Source organism: Protopterus annectens, chromosome 4.part0, assembly GCF_019279795.1.
Source record: "Protopterus annectens isolate FY-2018-M chromosome 4.part0, PAN1.0, whole genome shotgun sequence".
Lineage (NCBI taxonomy): Eukaryota > Metazoa > Chordata > Ceratodontiformes > Protopteridae > Protopterus > Protopterus annectens.
The window spans coordinates 1,101,544,349-1,101,564,969 of NC_056733.1; the positions used below are offsets into that span (position 1 = coordinate 1,101,544,349).

The following is a 20,621-nucleotide window of genomic DNA, read 5'->3' on the forward strand; positions in this document are numbered from 1 at the left end:
CAAAAGCAAATACACCAAAAAGGCTTTTAAGCATAGTAAAAGAAAGGAGAGGTATAGTAAGAGAAAAACAGGGGGCTGGAGGGTGGGTAACCAGGACTGCAACAGTGAATACACTCGAACATCTACATTTATGGTAAGTGTACACAACTGTACTATGTTCTTCGTGTTTCACTGTTGCAGTCATTACATTTGGGTAGATTCCCAAAGCTATGGTTGGGAGGATGGATTTATACAGAATTAGGAGCAGCTATAAGGCCCTGCAGGACAGCAGTGGCAAAGCCAGCTCTGGATTTAGAGAAGAAGAGAGGTAAATGGTAATGTTTGGTGAACGTATGAATTGAGCTCCAGGTAGTAACTTCTAGAATGTCTCTGGTAGGAACCCCTCTGAGAAAGGCTGCAGAAGTAGATGCAGCCATGGTGGAATGAGATCTGATCCCCTTGGGGATAGGTTTACCATGGTGCACATAGCAGAAACTAATACAATGGCTTATCCACTTAGAAACAGTCTGCTTTGAAATAGGTTTTCCCTCTGCCCCTACAGCAAATGCCACTAATAGTTGCTCAAATTTTCTTAGAGGTTTTGTCCTGTTTAAGCAGAATCTAAGTTGTCTGTGTACATCCAATGAATGCAGAATCCACTCACCCTTGTTCTGTTGATTGGGAAAGAAAGTTGGCAGATGAATGGTCTGATTAAGAGCCACACTGGATATCACCTTAGGCATGAAAGATGGATTGGTCCTGAGAGCCACCCTGTCCGGATGAAAAATAATGAAAGGCTCCACTGTCATAAGAGCCTGTAATTCTGAAATCCTTCTATCTGAAGTGACTGCTAAAAGGAAAGCTATTTTCCAGGATAGAAATTTTAAATCTTCAGTAGCTGCTGGCTCAAAAGGATGTAGAGTGAGTTTTTCCAAAAGAAAATTGAGGTCCCATGCAGGAGTTAGTGCTCTCCTGGGAGGTCTTCTTTCACTGACATCGGTAAGAGGCAAGAAAAAGTTTCCCCAACGGGGTATTTAGCTTTTAGTTGAAGACTTCGGTTCTGAAACTCAAAAAAGAAAATTTCAGGAGTCGGCCGACTGGCACTTGAGAACTGCTTCTGCTTCGGGTACCGTGCGGCAAGAAGGACTAATGTAAATGGCGTCGGCTGCATGTTTTATACCCCTGACATCATGGAAGTAGGGACAGCAACTGACACAGGACCCAAGACGTTGTTAATTAGGCCGACTGAGGGCAACCTGCCAGCAGATTACCCTAATGTAATGACTGCAACAGTGAAACACGAAGAACATCCTATGTTCAAGCAGAAACATGAATGGTGGCAGGGATAAGACACTTTGCAACCTCACCATTTCTTCACGTAAGGAAAATTGACGTCATCTTTGAAATGTTGCTCTCGTATTAAATTTTTAGTGGAGGTCTGACCGATGTGGGACATATCCAACATAGTAAGGAGGACAGTTTCAGATGGTAGCAATCCTTGTAGATGAGCACGATGCCCTCCAGTTTGCACTCCATTTCACTCCAGCTCAGGAAGCACTTCAAAGAACTTACAGGGATTAAAATGGGTGGAAAAATGAAAACTCAAGAGTTTAGCTCGACAAACAAAACCTGCTCCTCTCCACTGAAATTTCACTCACCTAACAGAACACGCTTGGTTGAACCAAAGGACACCCAAAAAAGAAATCACCATGTAAGGGTGGATTAAAAATATTGTTTTAAGATAACCTTAAGAAGCTGAGTACAAGCATGGTTACTCAGGATATACAGAAGATCATGCCCTATGCAGAAGATTCATTTTCTTTCACTGGAAGAAGGAAATGATACTTGCATTGCCACCATTCAAAACATTAATACAATAAAGCTTTGGCTTTAAAAGGCCATTGTGGTCATTAGCCTAGTAAACACCAATGTACTTATGAACAAATTCCTTTAGATCACAGATGGAAGACCCTGTCCCTATTTTCTCAACTAAGAAAAGCACAGAATAGAAGGATATCATGCTACTTGTTTTGGGCACTCATCTGTGTGACACTCAGACCAAAGAATGAAGAAAATTGTCTTTAGGCAAGGGTACCAAATATATATCATCATACTAGCAACCAAATGGCTGCTATATCTATGTTACTAAAGTTGACACACTTACATCAACAAACAAATGTCTAAGTGCTTCTGTGCATGCTCTATGGCTAATCTTTGGAGCATGCATGCAAGAAGATAGTGTTCATGCAACCGTGCATCAACAGCGTGGGGAGCTGCACCCCCAAACCTCTCTCCTGCTAACTACGAGATCTCACAATCCCCAGAGAAAGGGCATATTACACAACCTCCAGGACTGCCCATTCTTGCACAACTGTCAACCATCTGTACTGTCGACCAAAGTGCATTGACAATACAGAGACAGATTTTTAATAAACACATGCATACGCATATATGAGACAGGTGTACACTTATAACCTACAAACCAATCCAAGAAGGCATTAGTAGCCATCCCCAACTTATGACAGTATGGAACAGCTACCCCAAACTTATAGGAGAATTTGCTGACAGCAATAGTTCATGCATTAAAATACTGCTGTGGTCTAGTGTACACAATGAAAACATCCAAATAAGAAATGGGCCTGCAACAGAAACCTCATTACACACCAATACTCAAGCTTTAAATGTTTACAGTGAGCACAGTCATGCCCAATCATTACTCACAAACTGTGCACATGCATGTGTAATAGTCGATCCCCACTTAAGCACGGAGATGCAAGAATTGCTTTACAAGTTGCTCATGCTTTAGGTATCTGTTTGAAAGAAGGGGTTATTACTGGGGGGAGGTCTGGCACTGTCAAAGGCAGTCAAGAAGAAGGTTCTTAAAGACTAGGAATGGGATGGAGGAACACTTAGACATGGGTCTATTCTTGAAATCATCTCTGAAAAACTATGGCTTCTGAAAGGAGGTGGGGAACTTCAGTACAACAGCATCTGAGCATCACAGATTTGAAAGGTATTATAAAATCAACAATATATTTTATTATGCCATTGGCACGCACTGGTAGATTCCAGAAGGCATATCAGACATTAGAATCTCTTCTTACACTTGCCTTGCCAAGTACTGTCCTATTTAATGAATACACCAAACCACCTGTTTTGTTGCACGGTAAGGTCAGAAGAAACTGTAGCTTTCCCAGTACAGCTGTGCAAATGATTTCTTAACAAGCATGTGCAATATCAATCTGTACTATGTGCAACTGTAAACACTGAACTAGGAAATTATATAATCTGAATCAAGGACCTCTATTCCTTACTCAGTGGTTTGAGGCCACACTCAGGGATGGATCCATCTCATTCATACAGTCTGTAAATAAGAATGTGATTAAACAAAAACACATCTCTGCTGCATTTAGCACCAAGTCATCTAGTGAAGTCATTCCACTCTGATTCCACAAGAAGTTTTAAAACTGTAATACAATTTACAATTATGATTATTTTTTAATCTGCATGATGTGGTACTAAAATGCATGCAATTATATTCCTGCCAAGATCATAAGTAATGTATCCACATGATCTTAAGGGCAAAATAAAGTTTACAGGTTCTGTGTGCACACCAAATGACACAAATTTGAAATGAATGTGATAAAAACACAGGATTGTGCATTCATTGCGTATGTCTGTATACATAACTGACCTTTTTTAGCAAGAAACATGCTCATCACAACAGCACTACATATAAACTACAAAACAATATCAACTTAAAATATATTTGGGTAATTAAGCCATATAGAAAAGTGTCAGGAACTAATTTAGCTGTGATAAAACTAGCTGGAATTCACTGACAATGTTTACACAGTTAAGCATGACAGTGCTATTTAACAAAATTACATATTGTGCCCAGAACCACTATGGCTCCATTTTGTGTGTGTGTGTGTGTGTGTGTGTGTGTATGTATACGTGTATATATTATATGATCAATCTTAATATACATTTTTTATAAAAATATAATTCCCTATTCAACTTTAGTGATAAGAGGACGCATCCGAAATCTTACTAAAAACTGAACAGTAGTTCAAACTATCAGAAGTAACAACTTTCCTTGGTACATAAGTACGACAGAAGAAATAAATTCACCTTAACAGCAGTGTAAGTAACCAATCCCAGCAGGAATACAGACAGGCAATATTTCAAGTGGTACTAATGCAACAATACATTTTTTTGACAGAACATCAGTTTGAATAGGAGTTCAAAAACTCAGAAAATGCAAGACAAAAATTAGATTTTGTTGTACAATGCAAATTTTTTTGCTTCTCTCTAATAATACTTAATGTGCCTATTTTGTCTTCATTTATAACAGAAGAGGTAGGAGAAGATTACAGAAAAGTAAATTAAACCAAATGTTCTCAAAGATATGACATTATTAAAATTTCAATGTTCCTATATTGTAAAATGCCATATGCATATTTCTTTTTTAAGACGGACATACTCAAATTACAATAATTTGAAATAAACTGCAGCATGTAAGATAATGGATAAGTAAGAAAAATATCTGGAAAAAAGGCAAGAGTTATAAGCTTGTATCTACATATACTGGTCTAGAACAAATCCCAAGATAATACACAGTTTTATACTTTTTCCAGTAAGGAATGTGAATAAATTATTATTGGGAATGGACAAAGTATTCCTTACCTTGATCATATCCACAGTAATCGGACAATTCTATAAATCAGTGTTTGTATGCATGTCAGCAGACAGGGAAACTATTTTATTTTACATAATTATAAAGCCCCTTTGTACATATAAAGAAAAACATGGCGCTATAGCACACGTTCTACAGTGCTAAAAGGCAAGTTTAACTAACACTGATATTTTACTACACATACAAAGACTACAGAGTTCAGTGAACCAATATCCCTTCCTCTCATACTGGTGACTGGGGGAAAGTTACATAAGAATCAAAAGAACGCAAACCAACACAAAAGACATTTCCATTTATATTATGCATAGGCATAAAATTGCACATCAGGGATTTAAATTCCTAACATTGTAGCACCCCTCTAACTAAGGCTAGAGCGCAACACTGGGGCTTTTGCTGGAAAAGCCTACCTGAAAATATTCAAAGAAAGACAGCTTAAAAGTACTAGATGAAATGTTATCTTATAAATCCTCAATGAGATACTGATATCACGTGCAGTACATTGTTCCTGCAACCTAAATGATATACAGAGGGAATTAAGGTTCAAAAGAACATTCAGCGATCTTAGACCATTACGATAGAAAATTACATTCAGTGATCCTCGAAAAGATAAGCAACTTCTGAATATAGGAGACAGCAACATCAGGAACACATTTCTGGTCAGCTGAATGAATGAAATAACAGTCTCAGTACATCTTTGGCACTTTTGTTGAACTTTGCTTCCTACTGTCTTATTTTTCAGGTATGCGGTACTGTGAAGGTTTTTAGTTTGCACGTGCAGGCATTTCTTCTAAAATCTCCTCTAGCAATGTTTGGTCAGTCTGCTTCTGCTCCTCTTCCTTTCGCTTTTTAACTGTTGAAATCATGGCATTCTCCTGAGTCAATTCTTTAGCGAGGATTGAGGTAACTGCGTTGCCTGCTCTTTTGTTAGCTAAATAGAGAGAGAACAATGTTAATACCTGGAACGCACCAAACTTGGCTAAGAATTCCATAAGACATATTAGTGCCTATGTAAGTTAGAACAGCAGAAGAAGTTGGAAAAAAGACTTATTATAAAATTAGAATTCAAGCAAACACTAACAGGCAGCCAACACAAAAAATTCTCCTACTGTTAATGACTGCTTAACAAAAGTAGTGCACGTGTGTAAAAAGACAGATAATATATAACTACATCATCAAACTTTGAATGCTCTTATGAGCATAAGTATAAACAGTGATCATTTTAGAACAAATCTAAAATGATCGCAAACAAAACTAAAACTTTCTTTTTTTGCAGGGGAGCAAATTCCCACTCCCTGCTAATTATAAATACCAACTCCAAGATCACACAACAGTGGGGTAAGGGCAAATTCCCTTAACTTGTTGTAAAATGATCTCATACAATATGCTACAGGCAAAAATTCCATACAAAAGAATGTTCGCTGTAACTTAAAAGTTAAAAAAAATTTGCTCTAGTGATCTACAACCATGCAGACATACACACATACATATGTGTGTGTGTGTGTATGTATATATATATATATATACATATATATATATATATATATATATATATATGTGTGTGTGTGTGTGTGTATATATATATATATATATATATATATATATATATATACATACATATGTGTGTGTGTGTGTGTGTGTGTGTATGCATGTATTTATTTTTCATTTTTGACCAGGAAAGTCCAACTCGATGTATGTCCATTTTCAACGGAAGCCCGGGGAGAAAAACTCCAAAGACTAATAACAAGAATTACATATATTATAATGACTTTTTAAACTAATAAAAACTTAATTAACAGTGAACTATTAAGACACATTAAAACACATTTATAAACAGATTATAAAAACAGAACATTGACAGAACAAACAAACTAGGGTAGGGTAGTGATCTTTAGCCTAGGCAAATTCTTCATTAGGAAGAGTTTGAAAAGAGAAATACACAGCAAGAGGACTACAATAGTTATAGGCTTTAAATTGATCAGTAAAGAGGGGACAGGATCAGTCAGGATTAGAGCATGAGCAAAGCCATCGGGATTTTATGAAGATTCTTAGTTGTTTCTTGAACAGAGGCATGGATGTAAGGGATGTTAGTTCTCTTGGAAGCTTATTCCAAGAGTAACCAATGGAGTTAGAAAACATGCAGTCCCCATATGTATGTACACACACACAAATATGACACATGAAGAAAGCTTAATGAGCCTTTAAAATATTATAATTTGCTCCAATTAATGTACTGTAATAATGAGTACGAACGAAGTCAATATTTTGCCAGTTAAAACAGACTGTATGTGTACACAGACTTTAATATGACGATGTACAATAGATTTTCCTATCATTCTTGTAGCGAGTTAGCAAACTGCAGTCACAGATACACAGTTTAGTTCTCCCATTATCTAAACAGGCATAACTAACAAATGAGTGTGGGAAAAACTCCGCAGTTGTAGTCCTGCATACAAAGATAATTCTCAGCGGTATAGACTATACTGCCCACAATCATGTTAACTGTGCAGTAGGGTAGCAAGCCTAACCAGGTTTGATGAAGCACTCACAGGTACATGCATAATTAAAGGTGTTCTTTAAGTAGTTTTATGAATTAAGCTATATTACTGACGCTCCTAAATTTATACGGGAACCTGCTCTATACAACTGGGAAAGTCTACTTTTGATTTATAACTTATTTTCGAGAGCTGGGTGGCAACTGTCATGAATCAGTTTAAAGGCAAGTTTAACAGCAAGGAGGTTGGTCTGTCAGTTACTGGATGCAACCGTGTTCAGAGCTTGGACTTAAGTGTTTGAATCTCACAATTTTATTTTCTGCCTTTTGCAGGATGGTGGCGTTCTGAACTGATAGGTAGAAGGCAAACATTGGTGCTGCATATTCAAGTTTAGGTAAGAAAATATTAATGGATATAGCGCATCTTGCATCAGTAGTGAGTAGATGAGAAATTTTGTAGGCTATTCTTAGCAGAGCAAGCACACTTAATTCTAACAGTATGTAAATAATACCTCATTTTTGTTAATACTGTTATCTTATCTTATTATTTGGCATCTTATATGCCCAGGTCCCATCTCACTCCCAAGTTAAACTGTAATAAATAAATTCAATAAATAAATAAATAAATAATGTATCGATTTACCTTTCTACTTGCCAAGGAGTGTCTTGATAAGAATCCATATGGTGATTTGTTGAATCTGATCTGGCTATATTTTTGTTGACTAACATGAATATACTGCCACCTTGCCTGTTCTGTTACCAGTAAATAGACAGTAGTAGTTTTAAGATTCTTCCTGTAATCCAGCCAGTATTGCTGTCAAGGCCATCTCTTATTTAAGCTTCATGCATTAAGGCTGCCTACAGAAAGAAATTTTAGGAGGGTATACAGATAGAAGTGATAGTTGTAGAAACAGAATCTGTGAACGTCCCACTGTTAAGAAGAAAGTCACCTGACAGGATTAAAATAGCAGACAGGCTGACTAGTAATGTTTGGGGGCAAGGAAGAAAAGAAAGTGAGTGGAGTGCTGTGGCCTGATTTGGTTTAAGAGGTGAAGCACAGTAATCCACCAAGCATGTATTTGAAAAGGGATGACTATAACTTTATGTCTAGTAAAGATGCAGGCTTATCGGCAGGAGGAGTTGATTCAGTGTGTTTTGGAGGATGACTATTCATTGTACACCAGGCAGAAAAGAAGTAAATATATTCCATTCTTTAGGGAATGTTGAGAAACAGGCATGACAGTCAAACTGCTGTACCCAGCCATCTTCAAAATACTTTCCCTGGATGGACAAAATAATTTTCTGATGAAGTACATGCTAAGGAGGAAATACAAAAGTTTGTCCAAAAAAGGGTGAGCTGTGAAACAGGAGGAGGTTCTCCTTTATGTCCTTCTGGGGATAGGGACTACAGAGAGACTGAACCTGTGAAATCTTTTCCACTGTTTCAATGGAAAATGCCTGAGAGAAGGAAGAAATCGTAAGAATCAACTGAAGATTTGCAAATACATCGGAACTGAAACAGACACAGAATTTGGGAGATGGTGATGAACAGAAATAAAGCTAGTAACTTGGAAATTGACAACTGTAGGGTAATAAAGTAATAACTATATTTGTGAAATATGACAGAACAAGAAAATTTGAAAATATTGGACTTCCTTGGAATATGGTACATTTGTAGGAAACTTTAAAGCATACGTCCTGCTTCATGTTATTCATGCTTGGGGAATAAAATCAGTAACTTGGAAACTGACAAATCTGGGATTACAAAGCAATAATGATACTTGTGAAACATGGCAAAGATTTGGAAATACTGAATTTTCGTGGACTTTGTTGAACTTGAAGGAGACTCTAACACACATGCCCTACTTCATGTCGGTAATCTTCAGAAAAATACTTGGGAGAGGGAAAGAGGCGGAAGAAGATAAACTGTAAGTCATTTTTTTCCCTTAACAGTACTACTTTAATGGTGCATGGCTTTCTTTGCAAGCTATGAAGAAGTGTGTTTTAAGTTATTTTTAAATGTAATGGCGATACTAACATAAACAGGTACTTTTTCCCCTCCTCCTCCTTTTTTCTTTTTCAGTTTTAAGAAATGTAAGCATTGCAAAATAAAAAAAAAGGAGTGAGAAAGAGTCTGGTTAAGAGAATATAACAAAAGAAAAACTGGTGTGCTTTTTCTCATTCTTGCATAGGAGAATGACTGGTCAAGGCACTTGGCTTTATCCAGTAACACGTTTTAATAGAAAGTAAGTAAATGAAAAAGAATACTGAATATTACAAAGCTTTTTTTTTCTGGTAAACAACGTATCCTTAGCAGTTTTGTGTCTGTTTTGCATGTCCCTAGAAGACAATCTGATAAAGAGAAATGGCTTAGAGAACGTGTTTACTGAACGCATTCAATTGTTTTCTCAGCTGGGAGAGCTATAACAATAAGACAAAACTAGACAGCACTTACTAAAAGCACAGACTGTACCATGTGTCTTAGCATGAATGAAATTTCTTTTTGGTTAACCCTAGTCTGTCTGTATGGCTATCAGTTTAGAACTTTTGTTCTTATTAGGAAGGTAAACTTCAAATTATTAAGATGTACATAGTTTTGTGTGTTATTATGAAGTTAATACGCTTTAGTGGGTATTGGTGGGGTGTTTGTTTTTTTTGTTTGAGGGCTTTCAGTACAACAAAAGTTTTGTAAGATGTGACATAGGCTCAAATGGATATGACAAGAAACAAACGTATAAAAAAACAAGCTGCCAAACAATATATACATGTGACATAAAAGTTGGAACTACACATTTAACAAAAAAAGCAGTTATACACAAAATGTGGAAACAACACTATAAGAAAATGGTGCTTTCTGTAATGTCTTGAAATTTGAAAGGTCTCACAGATGAATACAAAAAGAAAGATGCTACGGGAGACGCACCTGGAAACAAACATGTGAATTTGATAAAGAAAGGTTTTCAGGATGGTTACTCAGCAGAATACCTGGGGCAAAGTTAAAAAGGAGTACTTATATTAATTGCAATAGGAGCTCCAATAGTTCTTAAAAATAAATAGATAAATCCTTAATTTGTTCTGCTATATAGGCTTAGAAGTTTCTTCCTTTTATTGCACAGCTGCTTAGTGCTTGAGGAAAATCATGCTGGTTTGATTTAAACATCTCCATTTGCTTGGATCTAGCTGAGACTCCCAATTTAATACATTTGTCCAGGTGCAAGTACAACTTCTCAGGATAACTCTTTGCAGTATCAGCATTATGAGCAAAACCGTTACATTCAAATTTAGAGGTTCCAAAGAACTGTAGGAGATTTACATGTTTGAAGTCCTCAAATTCAGATATTTTTTTTTTTTTTTTTTTTTTTTTTTTACAACTCACTTTTCTTCCTTCTTACCAAACAGGTTTACCAAGCAATCCTTCCATGTTCCCCATCTACACCCCCTTTTTGGCTGTAGCCATGCTACCTATATTAATGATGCTGGGTTGTGGTCATTAGAAGCCACAGCCACTGTACTGCAAAGTCTCAGAAGTATAACTAGGGTGGGACGAAAGTGCTAGGAGATGACTAGCAGATTTTACTTTAATTTTTTTTTTTGCTCCTCACGTAAATGTGATGGCAGGCAGTACAGCATCAGGGCTTTAGGACCTGACATTCTTCCTTAGGAGGGAAGGAACACCAAATCACAGAATTGCCTTTTTTTTTTCTTTCACATAAAAAGTGAGGTCATACGGCATTAGGACCTGGCATTCCTGCTTAGAAGAGAAGGGAGGAGGACTAGATCGAAAATGGATGTTTTTTTTTTTTTCTGGCTCCCCAACCTAGTGTTGAGGGGTAAGTTTGGACACCACCACCACCACTTACCAAATTATCCAACTATGTCTCTACTGAGTCCCAGCAACTCATAACATTAAATACTTTATGAGAAAAAATAGATTAAAATGCTTCGCTTGTGAACACTGCAAGTTTATGCTTATTTTGAAGAAGGAAATGCAGAAAGGAATTCAGTTTGGAACACAAAAGAGAAAGTCAGAAAAACTGAAGTGGGAAATTTTACATCAGAAAAGCTTTACTATCTGAAACAAATTGCTATGGATTTTATGAAGAAAGGCTACTTGGCATTTGCCTAAAATTTCAGGAATTCAACTTACGCAAAAACTCATGTAGCTGAAATGTAGCAAGACTATACAAGAAAAAGGGGCAAAAACAAAATTCACCCAAGGAAATGCTATTTTTGAAGGTAATAGCCAGCACCAGTAGAAACCAAACCACCACTTACATGGTTGCAGCTAGCATTTTTGGAACCGTACACCAAATTTTTAAAACATAGACACCAACCAAAGACAGTACAATTTTTCAATAATGAAAAATCCAGAAATGATAGCTTATACAGAAAACAAATTAGCCAATTAGGGCATTCTTAATATATGCATATGAAATATACAACTTAATAACAAAGCCAGCTACATGTAACTATACTATGGCTTTTTACTTTTCAAAGTTGGCACATCTCACTGCACAAATAAATTACTGTAAAAGTTGTACACAAGAACATATATGGCTTTCACTTGGTTATGTCACAGACCACTATCAAGTCACAAAACGTACAAGCAGAAATGAAATTTAAGTGCCCAAACATTCCTTTCAAAGTAGCTTATTTGATGCAAATTCCTCAGAAGTTTGCTTATTACATATAAGGAAAACTGCAGATTTGTTTCCACGGATAGTTTAGCTTTTATAATGCATGCATATTTTCCTTCAGTTATATCTTTGATATTGGTTGTTTCACATACTTTCCTGCTGCCTGCCAACCATCAGCTCTCCTGCAATTAATCAATCCATGCGTTCCACCCATGGAGCAAGAACTGATGAGGAGGAGGAGACAATCACCCAGGCATCACGGGTTCTCTTTTTGCCCCTAGCCTCTCCCTCAGCAGCAGACTTGTGCACTCATTGATACAGGAAGTTACGTGTGGGTGACTACTGTCCATTTTCCTTGACGGTCACCACACTAACTGACCTCTGTCATGCCAAGGCACACCCCAGGTCTATATTCTGCATATTGTGCAACTCTTCAAGTAGATGCTGGACCACCACCTTCACTACAGGGTGTCTGAAAGCTGCCATCAACAGCTGATGCCTACCCTCCACTGTTGGTTCCTTCAGTGCCCTGGCTGATAGTCAGTTCCAGACTGTTGGTTCACAATCAATAATGGTTCATCTTTCTGCACTATGGAGGAGACTACTTCAACACATTTTTAAACACCTTTATTGAATTAGCACTTGTGACACAGGCAAACTTACATTTATATAAAAGTAATCAAACCACAACAAGTTCACATTTCCAAATATTATATTATATATCACATATAGTTTTTATATATGCTATAATTACATAAATTCAATTCCTGCCTTCTCTTAATTCTCATTCTTCCTCCAAACATTTTTCTGCCTGTATTGTTCCCATAGTTTTCATTTTTTTCTATGTAATTTACTCCTACCCCTTTCTAAAGATCCCAGATGTTCATCGTGTTTCACTGTTGCAGTCATAACTGTAGGGTGCTCCTGCCGGCAGGCAGCCCGAGGTCGGCCAGAATCCCAAAGTCTGGGTCCGGCGTCGGCTGTACAAGCTAGTACCCTGACGTCAGTACGCTCTGGTACATAGCCCTCAGCCGACGCCATCTTCTCCAGTCTTTCTTGCAGTGCTGTGGAAAGCAGCTCGCAAGTCGTTGGTTGGCGATTTTCGAACAGCGTATTTTGTTGTTGTCGGTCCGAAGTTCTTACTTCTCTTCTCAAAGCTAAGTACCCCGTTGGGGAATCTTTTTCTTGTTCCTCCGATGTCAGAAAAAGTTAATAATTGTAGAACGCGTGGGAAACAAATACCTCATAAAGATTTCCACTCTTACTGTCTACCTTGCTTAGGCCCTGACCACGACGTTTCTTGTTGTCGGTTCTGTGCCAGGTTCAACTCTCGTACTATCAAGCGCAGGTACGACTGGGCTCTAAATTATTTTGGCAGACGCTTCAATTATAGAATGTCGTCGGACACTACCGGAATTCAAAAAAAAGCGCAAAGACAAGGACAGGCCTCAGAGGTCCAAACAGGACTCGTTGCAGCTGGAGCCAGCGTCCGGTTCGGCTGTCGTCAGTGAGGCGCTTTTGCAGCCCCTGTCGTCCGCCACTTCTGAACCGATGGCCGATACGGACTCCCATGGGGAGCCATCAAGGCCTACTATTTTAACTGCTGCAGGACCTTCGGACATCGCTCCCTCAGATGGGTCCGGAACCGCTGTGCAGGTACCGGCTTCTGAGGGGGTTTTCAGGCCTACTCACATCACTATTTCAAAGGCAAAGACAGAGACTCATGTTAAGTCTAAAGTTCCTGCTCAAGCTGCTTCTGAATCTACTCCCAGGACACAGAAGCAATTATTAAAGATGGCTGAAGATTTACTTACAATGATTAGAGGTTCTCACCCCCCACCTGAGAAAAGGCCTCAACAGGATGTTCCTCTGGATTCCTCTGACCAGGCTTCTGTATCTTCTCTCTCTTCCTCTGATCAGGAATATTCTTTTCCTCCTTATGAGGATTCGGATGCTGAGGACTCCTTGCCCTCTGCCTCTCCGCCTGAAGATTTCTCTTTTGGGGAAACCTTGCATGAGATGAGGGAACATTTTCATTGGGAAGGTCAGGAGTATTCTGCTTCCAAGAAGAGGCTTAGAGAATTTCTTCTTCTTCCTCAGCATAGGCCTTTAGCTATCCCTCCTGTTCTTGACATTGTGGATGATGCTTTTTCTGAGGCTAATTTGAATCCTGGTTCCATGCCTCCTGCTCCTTCTAAGCCTGATAGATTTTATAGGGTTCCTGACTCTCATTTATTCTTATTTAAGAACCCTTCTGCGGATCCTGAGACTATTTCTCAGGGCTCTAAGGCTGCTAAGGTTGCTACTTCTAAAAATCCTATTCCCTCTGAGAAGGATTCTCGTGCTTTAGACAGGTGGGGAAAAAAGGTATATACTTCTGCTACCCTGTCTGTAAGGGCTTTAAATTGCCAGTTTCATATGTTTAAGTATCAGCAATTTCTTTTGTCTGTTTTAAAGCAAAAGCTTGCTTCCCTTCCTGCATGTGCAGAGGATAAGGAACTTCAGTATGTATTGCATGCAACTGAACAAGTTAACAAACATAGTTTGCATTGTGGTTTTGATGCTTTGGATGCTTCTTGCAGGGCTGCAGCCTCTGGTACTGTTATCAGGAGACATGCCTGGCTTTGTGAACAAAGTTTACCTGAACAGGTTAAGGCTAAGTTATTAGATGCCCCTGTTCAACATGATGTTCTTTTGGTTCTAAGGCTGAGGAGGTTATTAAAAAGATGGAAGAAAAGGCAAAATCTATGCAAACTGTAAAAGATTTTTTTGCAAGTTCAGCCTCCTAGATTTTCCAGGAATTGGCCCTCCAAAAATTGGTCCTTTCCCACGTCTGACAGGCCTCAAAGGGGAAGATATAGATGCTCCAGAGGTCGTGGACAAGCTCAGGCCTCTTACAGATCTAGACAATGGACTGCTTCTTCACCTAGAAGGGGAGAAGACAGATCCCAATCTCAAAGAAAGCAAACTCAATGACTCTCTCGGTTGGGCTACAGGACCCCTTCACCTGGATGCCCCTCTCGGAGGAAAACTGTCTCTTTTTTACAGAAATTGGACTCATATTACCCAGGACAGATGGGTATTGGACGTGATTTTAAAAGGTTACAAATTCCACTTTCATACTCTGCCAAGGGCTTACGGTTGGCCAGATCTGCCAAAACATCAATGGTCAGAGGCCTTAAATCAAGTGGATGCTCTTCTGGCCATGCGAGCCATAGAGCCTGTTCCACTCTCAGAGATGGGAAAAGGGTTTTATTCAAGACTATTTCTGGTTCCAAGAAAACAAAACTCATGGAGACCTACTCTGGACCTTTCTGTGTTAAGCACCTTTTTGGAAATTCCAAAATTCAAGATGCTTACTCTGCAGCAACTACTTCCAATGCTCTCTCAGGATGCCTGGATGGTGACATTGGACTTAAAGGAAGCTTACTTACACATTCCCATCAGACAGGAACGCAGGAAATTCCTCAGATTCAAGGCAGGTTCGAGACACTTTCAATTCTCTGTACTGCCCTTTGGTTTATCTACTGCGCCCAGTGTCTTTACCAAGTGCCTGGCACCAGTAGTGGCTTATTGCAGACTTCAGGGGATTCAGATTTACCCCTATTTGGACGACTGCCTTATTCAGGCGGACAGCAAGGATCTTCTACTTCAACATCTGAAATTTGTTCAACGTCTTTTCCTCCTACTGGGATTCTCAGTGAACACAAAAAAGTCACATTTGATCCCTTCTCAACAAATGGTATTCTTGGGAGCCCTCTTAAATACAACCTTACAAAGGGCCTTCCTCACTCCAGAAAAACAAACACAGCTGGCTTCGATTTTCAACACCTTGGCAACTCTATCTCAGCTCACTGCAAGGAAATTCCTGCAGACACTGGGCTACATGGCTTCCTGCATTCTGTTGATTCCAAATGCAAGGCTTCATATGAGAAAGCTTCAATGGTATCTGAAAAGTGTATGTTCACAGCATTACCACGATCTGGACATTCTGATTCCTCTGATCCCCTGCCTCCAGAAGGAGTTCCTCTGGTGGTCCAGGGTGTGTGCTTTAAACGAAGGAAAGCCTTTTCGTCTACCTCAACCTACTCAAATCCTAACCACGGATGCCTCAGATTATGCTTGGGGAGCACATTTTCTAGGAAATTGCCAGCAGGGAACCTGGACAAAGGACCATCTTCACTGGCACATCAATCTGAAGAAAATGTTGGCAGTTCAAAATGCTCTTCTAGCCTTCAAGAATTTTTTGCAACCAGGGCCTCTGCTAATTCGCACAGACAACACCACAGTCATGTGGTACATAAACAAGCAGGGGGGGTTCTCATTCGTACCCCCTTTGCAGACTACCTATGGCTTTATGGGACACAGCTCTAAATTTGAATTTACATCTCCAGGCTCAATTCATTCCAGGAGAACAGAATCTCTTAGCGGACAGCCTGAGCAGAAACATTTCAGATCCTCACGAATGGATGATAGACACCAACTTATTCAACAGGATTACTGCAGTTTGGGGATGTCCCCAGATAGATCTGTTTGCATCCCATCTCAATCATCAGCTGCCTCGTTTTTGCACCAGGTCCTTCCACAAAATGGCTTGGAAAGTGGATGCCCTGTCCTTCAGCTGGAGAAGCCTTTCGGGATATGCCTTCCCTCCTCTTCCTCTTCTACCTCGGGTATTACTGAAGATAAAACAGGACAAGCCCAAGTTCCTCATCTTGATTGCTCCAAATTGGCCTCGACAGTTTTGGTATCCAACTTTAAGGCAACTGTTCCTGGAGCCTCCTTGGATTCTCCCTCTGAACCCTTCTCTTCTGTCCCAGCATCAGGGTCAGTTACTACATTCCAATCTCAAGACCCTTTGCCTGGCAGCTTGGCTCTTCAAAGGAATTTGATTTCCTCTAGTCTTCCCAAACAAGTTTTGGATGTTCTTCTGGAAGCTAGACGGCCTAGCACTAGGAAATCCTATGCCTCTAAATGGAAGAGGTTTTGTATTTGGATGCAGGACCGAGGCTCGGACCCTCTGGTTCCTGATCTCTCTTCTATTTTGCTTTACCTTTCGGATCTTTTGTCTAAAGGACTTTTTTTCTTCCATTAAAATTCATGCTTCTGCTATTTCTGCTCATTTCAATTCTGATCCTCCTGTTTTTTCTCATCCTTTGGTGAGACAATTTTTGAGAGGGGCTAAGAATTTGCGGCTTCCCAGGACCCCTCCTGTTCCTGCTTGGGATCTTAATTATGTTTTAGAAAAACTTACTTTGCCTCCTTTTGAGCCTGCTGCATCTACAGATATTAAGTTTTTATCTTGGAAGACAGTTCTTTTGTTGGCTTTGACTTCTGCCAGAAGGGTCTCAGAGTTGCAAGCTCTCATGGCTGTGGAACCATACCTTATTTTCCACCAGGACAGAGTATCCTTGAGGACCAATCCTACTTTCATGCCCAAGGTGATTTCGAAAGTGGCTTTAAATCAAACAATTCACCTTCCTACCTTCTTTCCTAATCCTCAAAATAAAGGGGAAAGGATTTTGCATTCCTTGGACGTGCACAGACAGTTACGATTTTACTTGGACAAGACTAAAGAGTTCAGAAAATCTAACCAATTGTTTGTTTCTTTTGCCTCCAGTTCTCTTGGAAAGGCTATTTCCAAATGGATTTCTTATGGAATCAGATTTTGTTACACTCATCATGGGAAACAGTTTCCAGGTACTGTGAGAAGTCATTCTACTAGAGCAGCTGCTACTTCTACAGCTTTTCTCAGAGGAGTTCCTACCAAGGATATCTTGGAAGCTGCCACTTGGAGTTCTGTGCATACTTTTTCCAAGCACTACAATCTCCCTCTGTATTCTAAGACCAGGGCAGGCTTTGCCTCTGCTGTTTTGCAGGGTCTTCTTGCTGCCCCTTCTTCTATCTAAACCTCCTCCCTTTTTCACTGCTTTGGGATTCCACCCTACAGTTATGACTGCAACAGTGAAACACGATGAACATAGTACAGTTGTGTACACCTACCATAAATGTAGATGTTCGAGTGTCTTCACTGTTGCAGTCGGTGTTTCCCTCCCTCCTATCCCCTCTTTTTCTCTTTTGTGGTGTATTTGTGTTTCCTTGTTGGATTCATTTTTTTGATTTATTGGGGTCTTCTGACATCTAGGGCAAGAAAGGCTGGAGAAGATGGCGTCGGCTGAGGGCTATGTACCAGAGCGTACTGACGTCAGGGTACTAGCTTGTACAGCCGACGCCGGACCCAGACTTTGGGATTCTGGCCGACCTCGGGCTGCCTGCCGGCAGGAGCACCCTACAGTTATGACTGCAACAGTGAAGACACTCGAACATCTACATTTATGGTAGGTGTACACAACTGTACTTTCCTGTTCTTTTATCTTTGTTACGATATTCACTACTGCAGCAGCCACTACAATTAAACTTAATAAGGCCTTACTATGTGTAGGCAATTCAGATACTGTATCCCAGCTCAAAAAAATCACTACCCTGCAATCCAGATGTCTTCTTCCCATTCCATTACCTTTCCTTCTCTTAATTATTTGTTGCCAATACTTTGGTTCGTCTGCCAGCTTTGCCTGCAAATTCCAGCTCCATCTTGCCTATTCTCTGTATCCCCAATGGCAGTCATCCCTATCAGCAGAATCTTTCTCCACTCCCGTGTTGGCTTAGTTCTTATTATAACTTCTGTTACTTTACGAATATAATACTTTACATGACCATTGTTTATTGTTGTTCTCCTTAAGCATCTGAGTCTTCAACACATTTTTGTTAATATTAAACATTAATAAGTTTTACACCCTTTTGCCTTCACCATAATTACTCCAAAATGTTCATGGGCTCACTGAAATACTTTTTCTACAGCTAACAGATGGTGGGAGCACTCAATGTTTTTACTAAACTGAAATGTAGTTAACAATCCAGTTAGTGAAGCAGTTAATTTCTAGTATTCTTGCCAAATAAGTACAGCTGCTTACAACTTTAAAGAAAAATGTGCATCTTTGTTTTGAACAAGTTTTGCTACAGTCTGCTAGAATTCACATTTCATTTGTAACAGATCAGAAAGATTATTTACATGGGATTACAGTGAATTTCCCCCCTTCCCACTGCTACACACCATGGAATTGGCGCATACGTTTGGTGGGGGCTTACCTTCTGCAAACATTTTTTGGCGTGTGTGATTAATTTCATGTTCTTTTTGTTTAAATCATCTGTAATTGCTGAGGTAAGTTTCTGTGAATGTCTTCTGACTTTAAGCAGTGGAAATGTTTTAATAAAGTTATAAGTGCTGCTCTCTTTTACTAATGACCTGACCTAAGAATGCCTGGATTGTACTCTCCCCACTAAGCAGATGAGCCATCGCTTATTTGAGTTACCACTTTCCCCAAGGAAACTAAAAAACTCATTCAACAAAAGTTTTAACACTATACATAAATAATTCACCACACAGCATATATAAGAAAACATCATCAGCTAAGATCTTCCATAAATGGCAGCTGAACAGTCAAACTGGTAACTGATTATAAAATGTAAGTGTATCGGACTGCACTGTCAACAACTTTTCAAATGCTGCTATATAACACAAGCAGTCAGGCACCACCAAGCTGTCTCTCAGCTATTAGGAACCTATGAAAATATTAGCAAAACTATAGGCTCTAAGCTTATAAATCAAACTGGGTCTGGGTTCTTCCACATTCACCAGCTACAGTATGAAATACACCATTTCAATTGATAGGTGTAAGACATTACATTCAGTGGACGTTCACGTCCCATGTTACTCGGAGAGCACCAGTGCTCAGTTTGTGGTAAAATGCTCTTTCGTCCACTCAAACAGCCTACCTAGACCTGGCCAAGGCATTTGACACAATACCTCACTCAGGCATTGCAGACGAACTCACAAAATTAGGCATAAACCAATAAGTCACCTGATGAACTGCCTGCTGACTCACTGATAGGGCACAAGAAATTAGAATAGGGGAATCCACCTCCATAATGAGGCTAGTCACTAGCACAGTCCCACAAGAATTGGTGCTACAGTCTCTCCTTTTTGGCATCTACTTCCCTGAAGTCAAGGCAAATTTCAAGGGTCTCTGGCGGACCAACTACGCAGATGACTGCAAACTAGGTGTAGTCAGTGAATCCCCTAGGAAAGACAGCCACCCCTGGAAATTACTACATTTATAATACACCCCTAAAAGTAGACTGAATGGTCAGGGAGATCTGGGAATGCATACTGACAGTAACCTGACCTTTGACCACCACTTGTATACTGTAGTCAGAAATCATTCTACATTGCACAATTTACAAATAACAAGATCAAGGAGGTCACTGTTCCACACTGTACCAGGCTCTCATTAGACCAATCACACAGTACAAAGCACCCTTTAGCGTGTACCTGACCAAGCTATGAAACAGCTCAACAGACCACACAGATTCTTCACAAAATACATGGAGTAAACAAGTCTTGTGCAGATCATCTCAAAACATTATTCCTGTCCTTGGTCACTTACAGACTGCTGCTCTACGATCTATGCCTAGCCTACAAGGCATTCTCTGATCTAAACTGATGGATTTACTGCACGTCCGTAAAGCAAACAGCATCAGAAAAACAAGTTCTAAGGACCTAAACCTGGTCTACCACATAAAAAGGACATGCTGGAGGAACAAGTATGTGTCTCAATGGTTAGCCCTTCCTTGGATCTGTCTTTCCATCCATGTGAAGCAATGCTCATCCATAATCATATTCAAATGCATCTTTGAACAATAGCTGGGAAACCACAAATTTACTGCTGGTTTGGCACCTATGACCCTAACAAACAGG

General features: G+C 39.5%; 1 protein-coding gene across 1 annotated transcript in view; it reads right to left on the reverse strand.

The window, feature by feature from the left end:
* Positions 1–3,452: 3,452 nt before the first annotated feature.
* Positions 3,453–20,621, reverse strand: part of DIAPH1 (diaphanous related formin 1) — a 2,838,381-nt gene continuing 2,821,212 nt past the window's right edge. Inside the window, exon 27 of the mRNA XM_044069079.1 lies at positions 3,453–5,606. Within this exon, the coding sequence (XP_043925014.1) occupies positions 5,440–5,606 (167 nt within the window). The 3' untranslated portion in view covers positions 3,453–5,439. The remainder of the gene's footprint in view (positions 5,607–20,621) is intronic.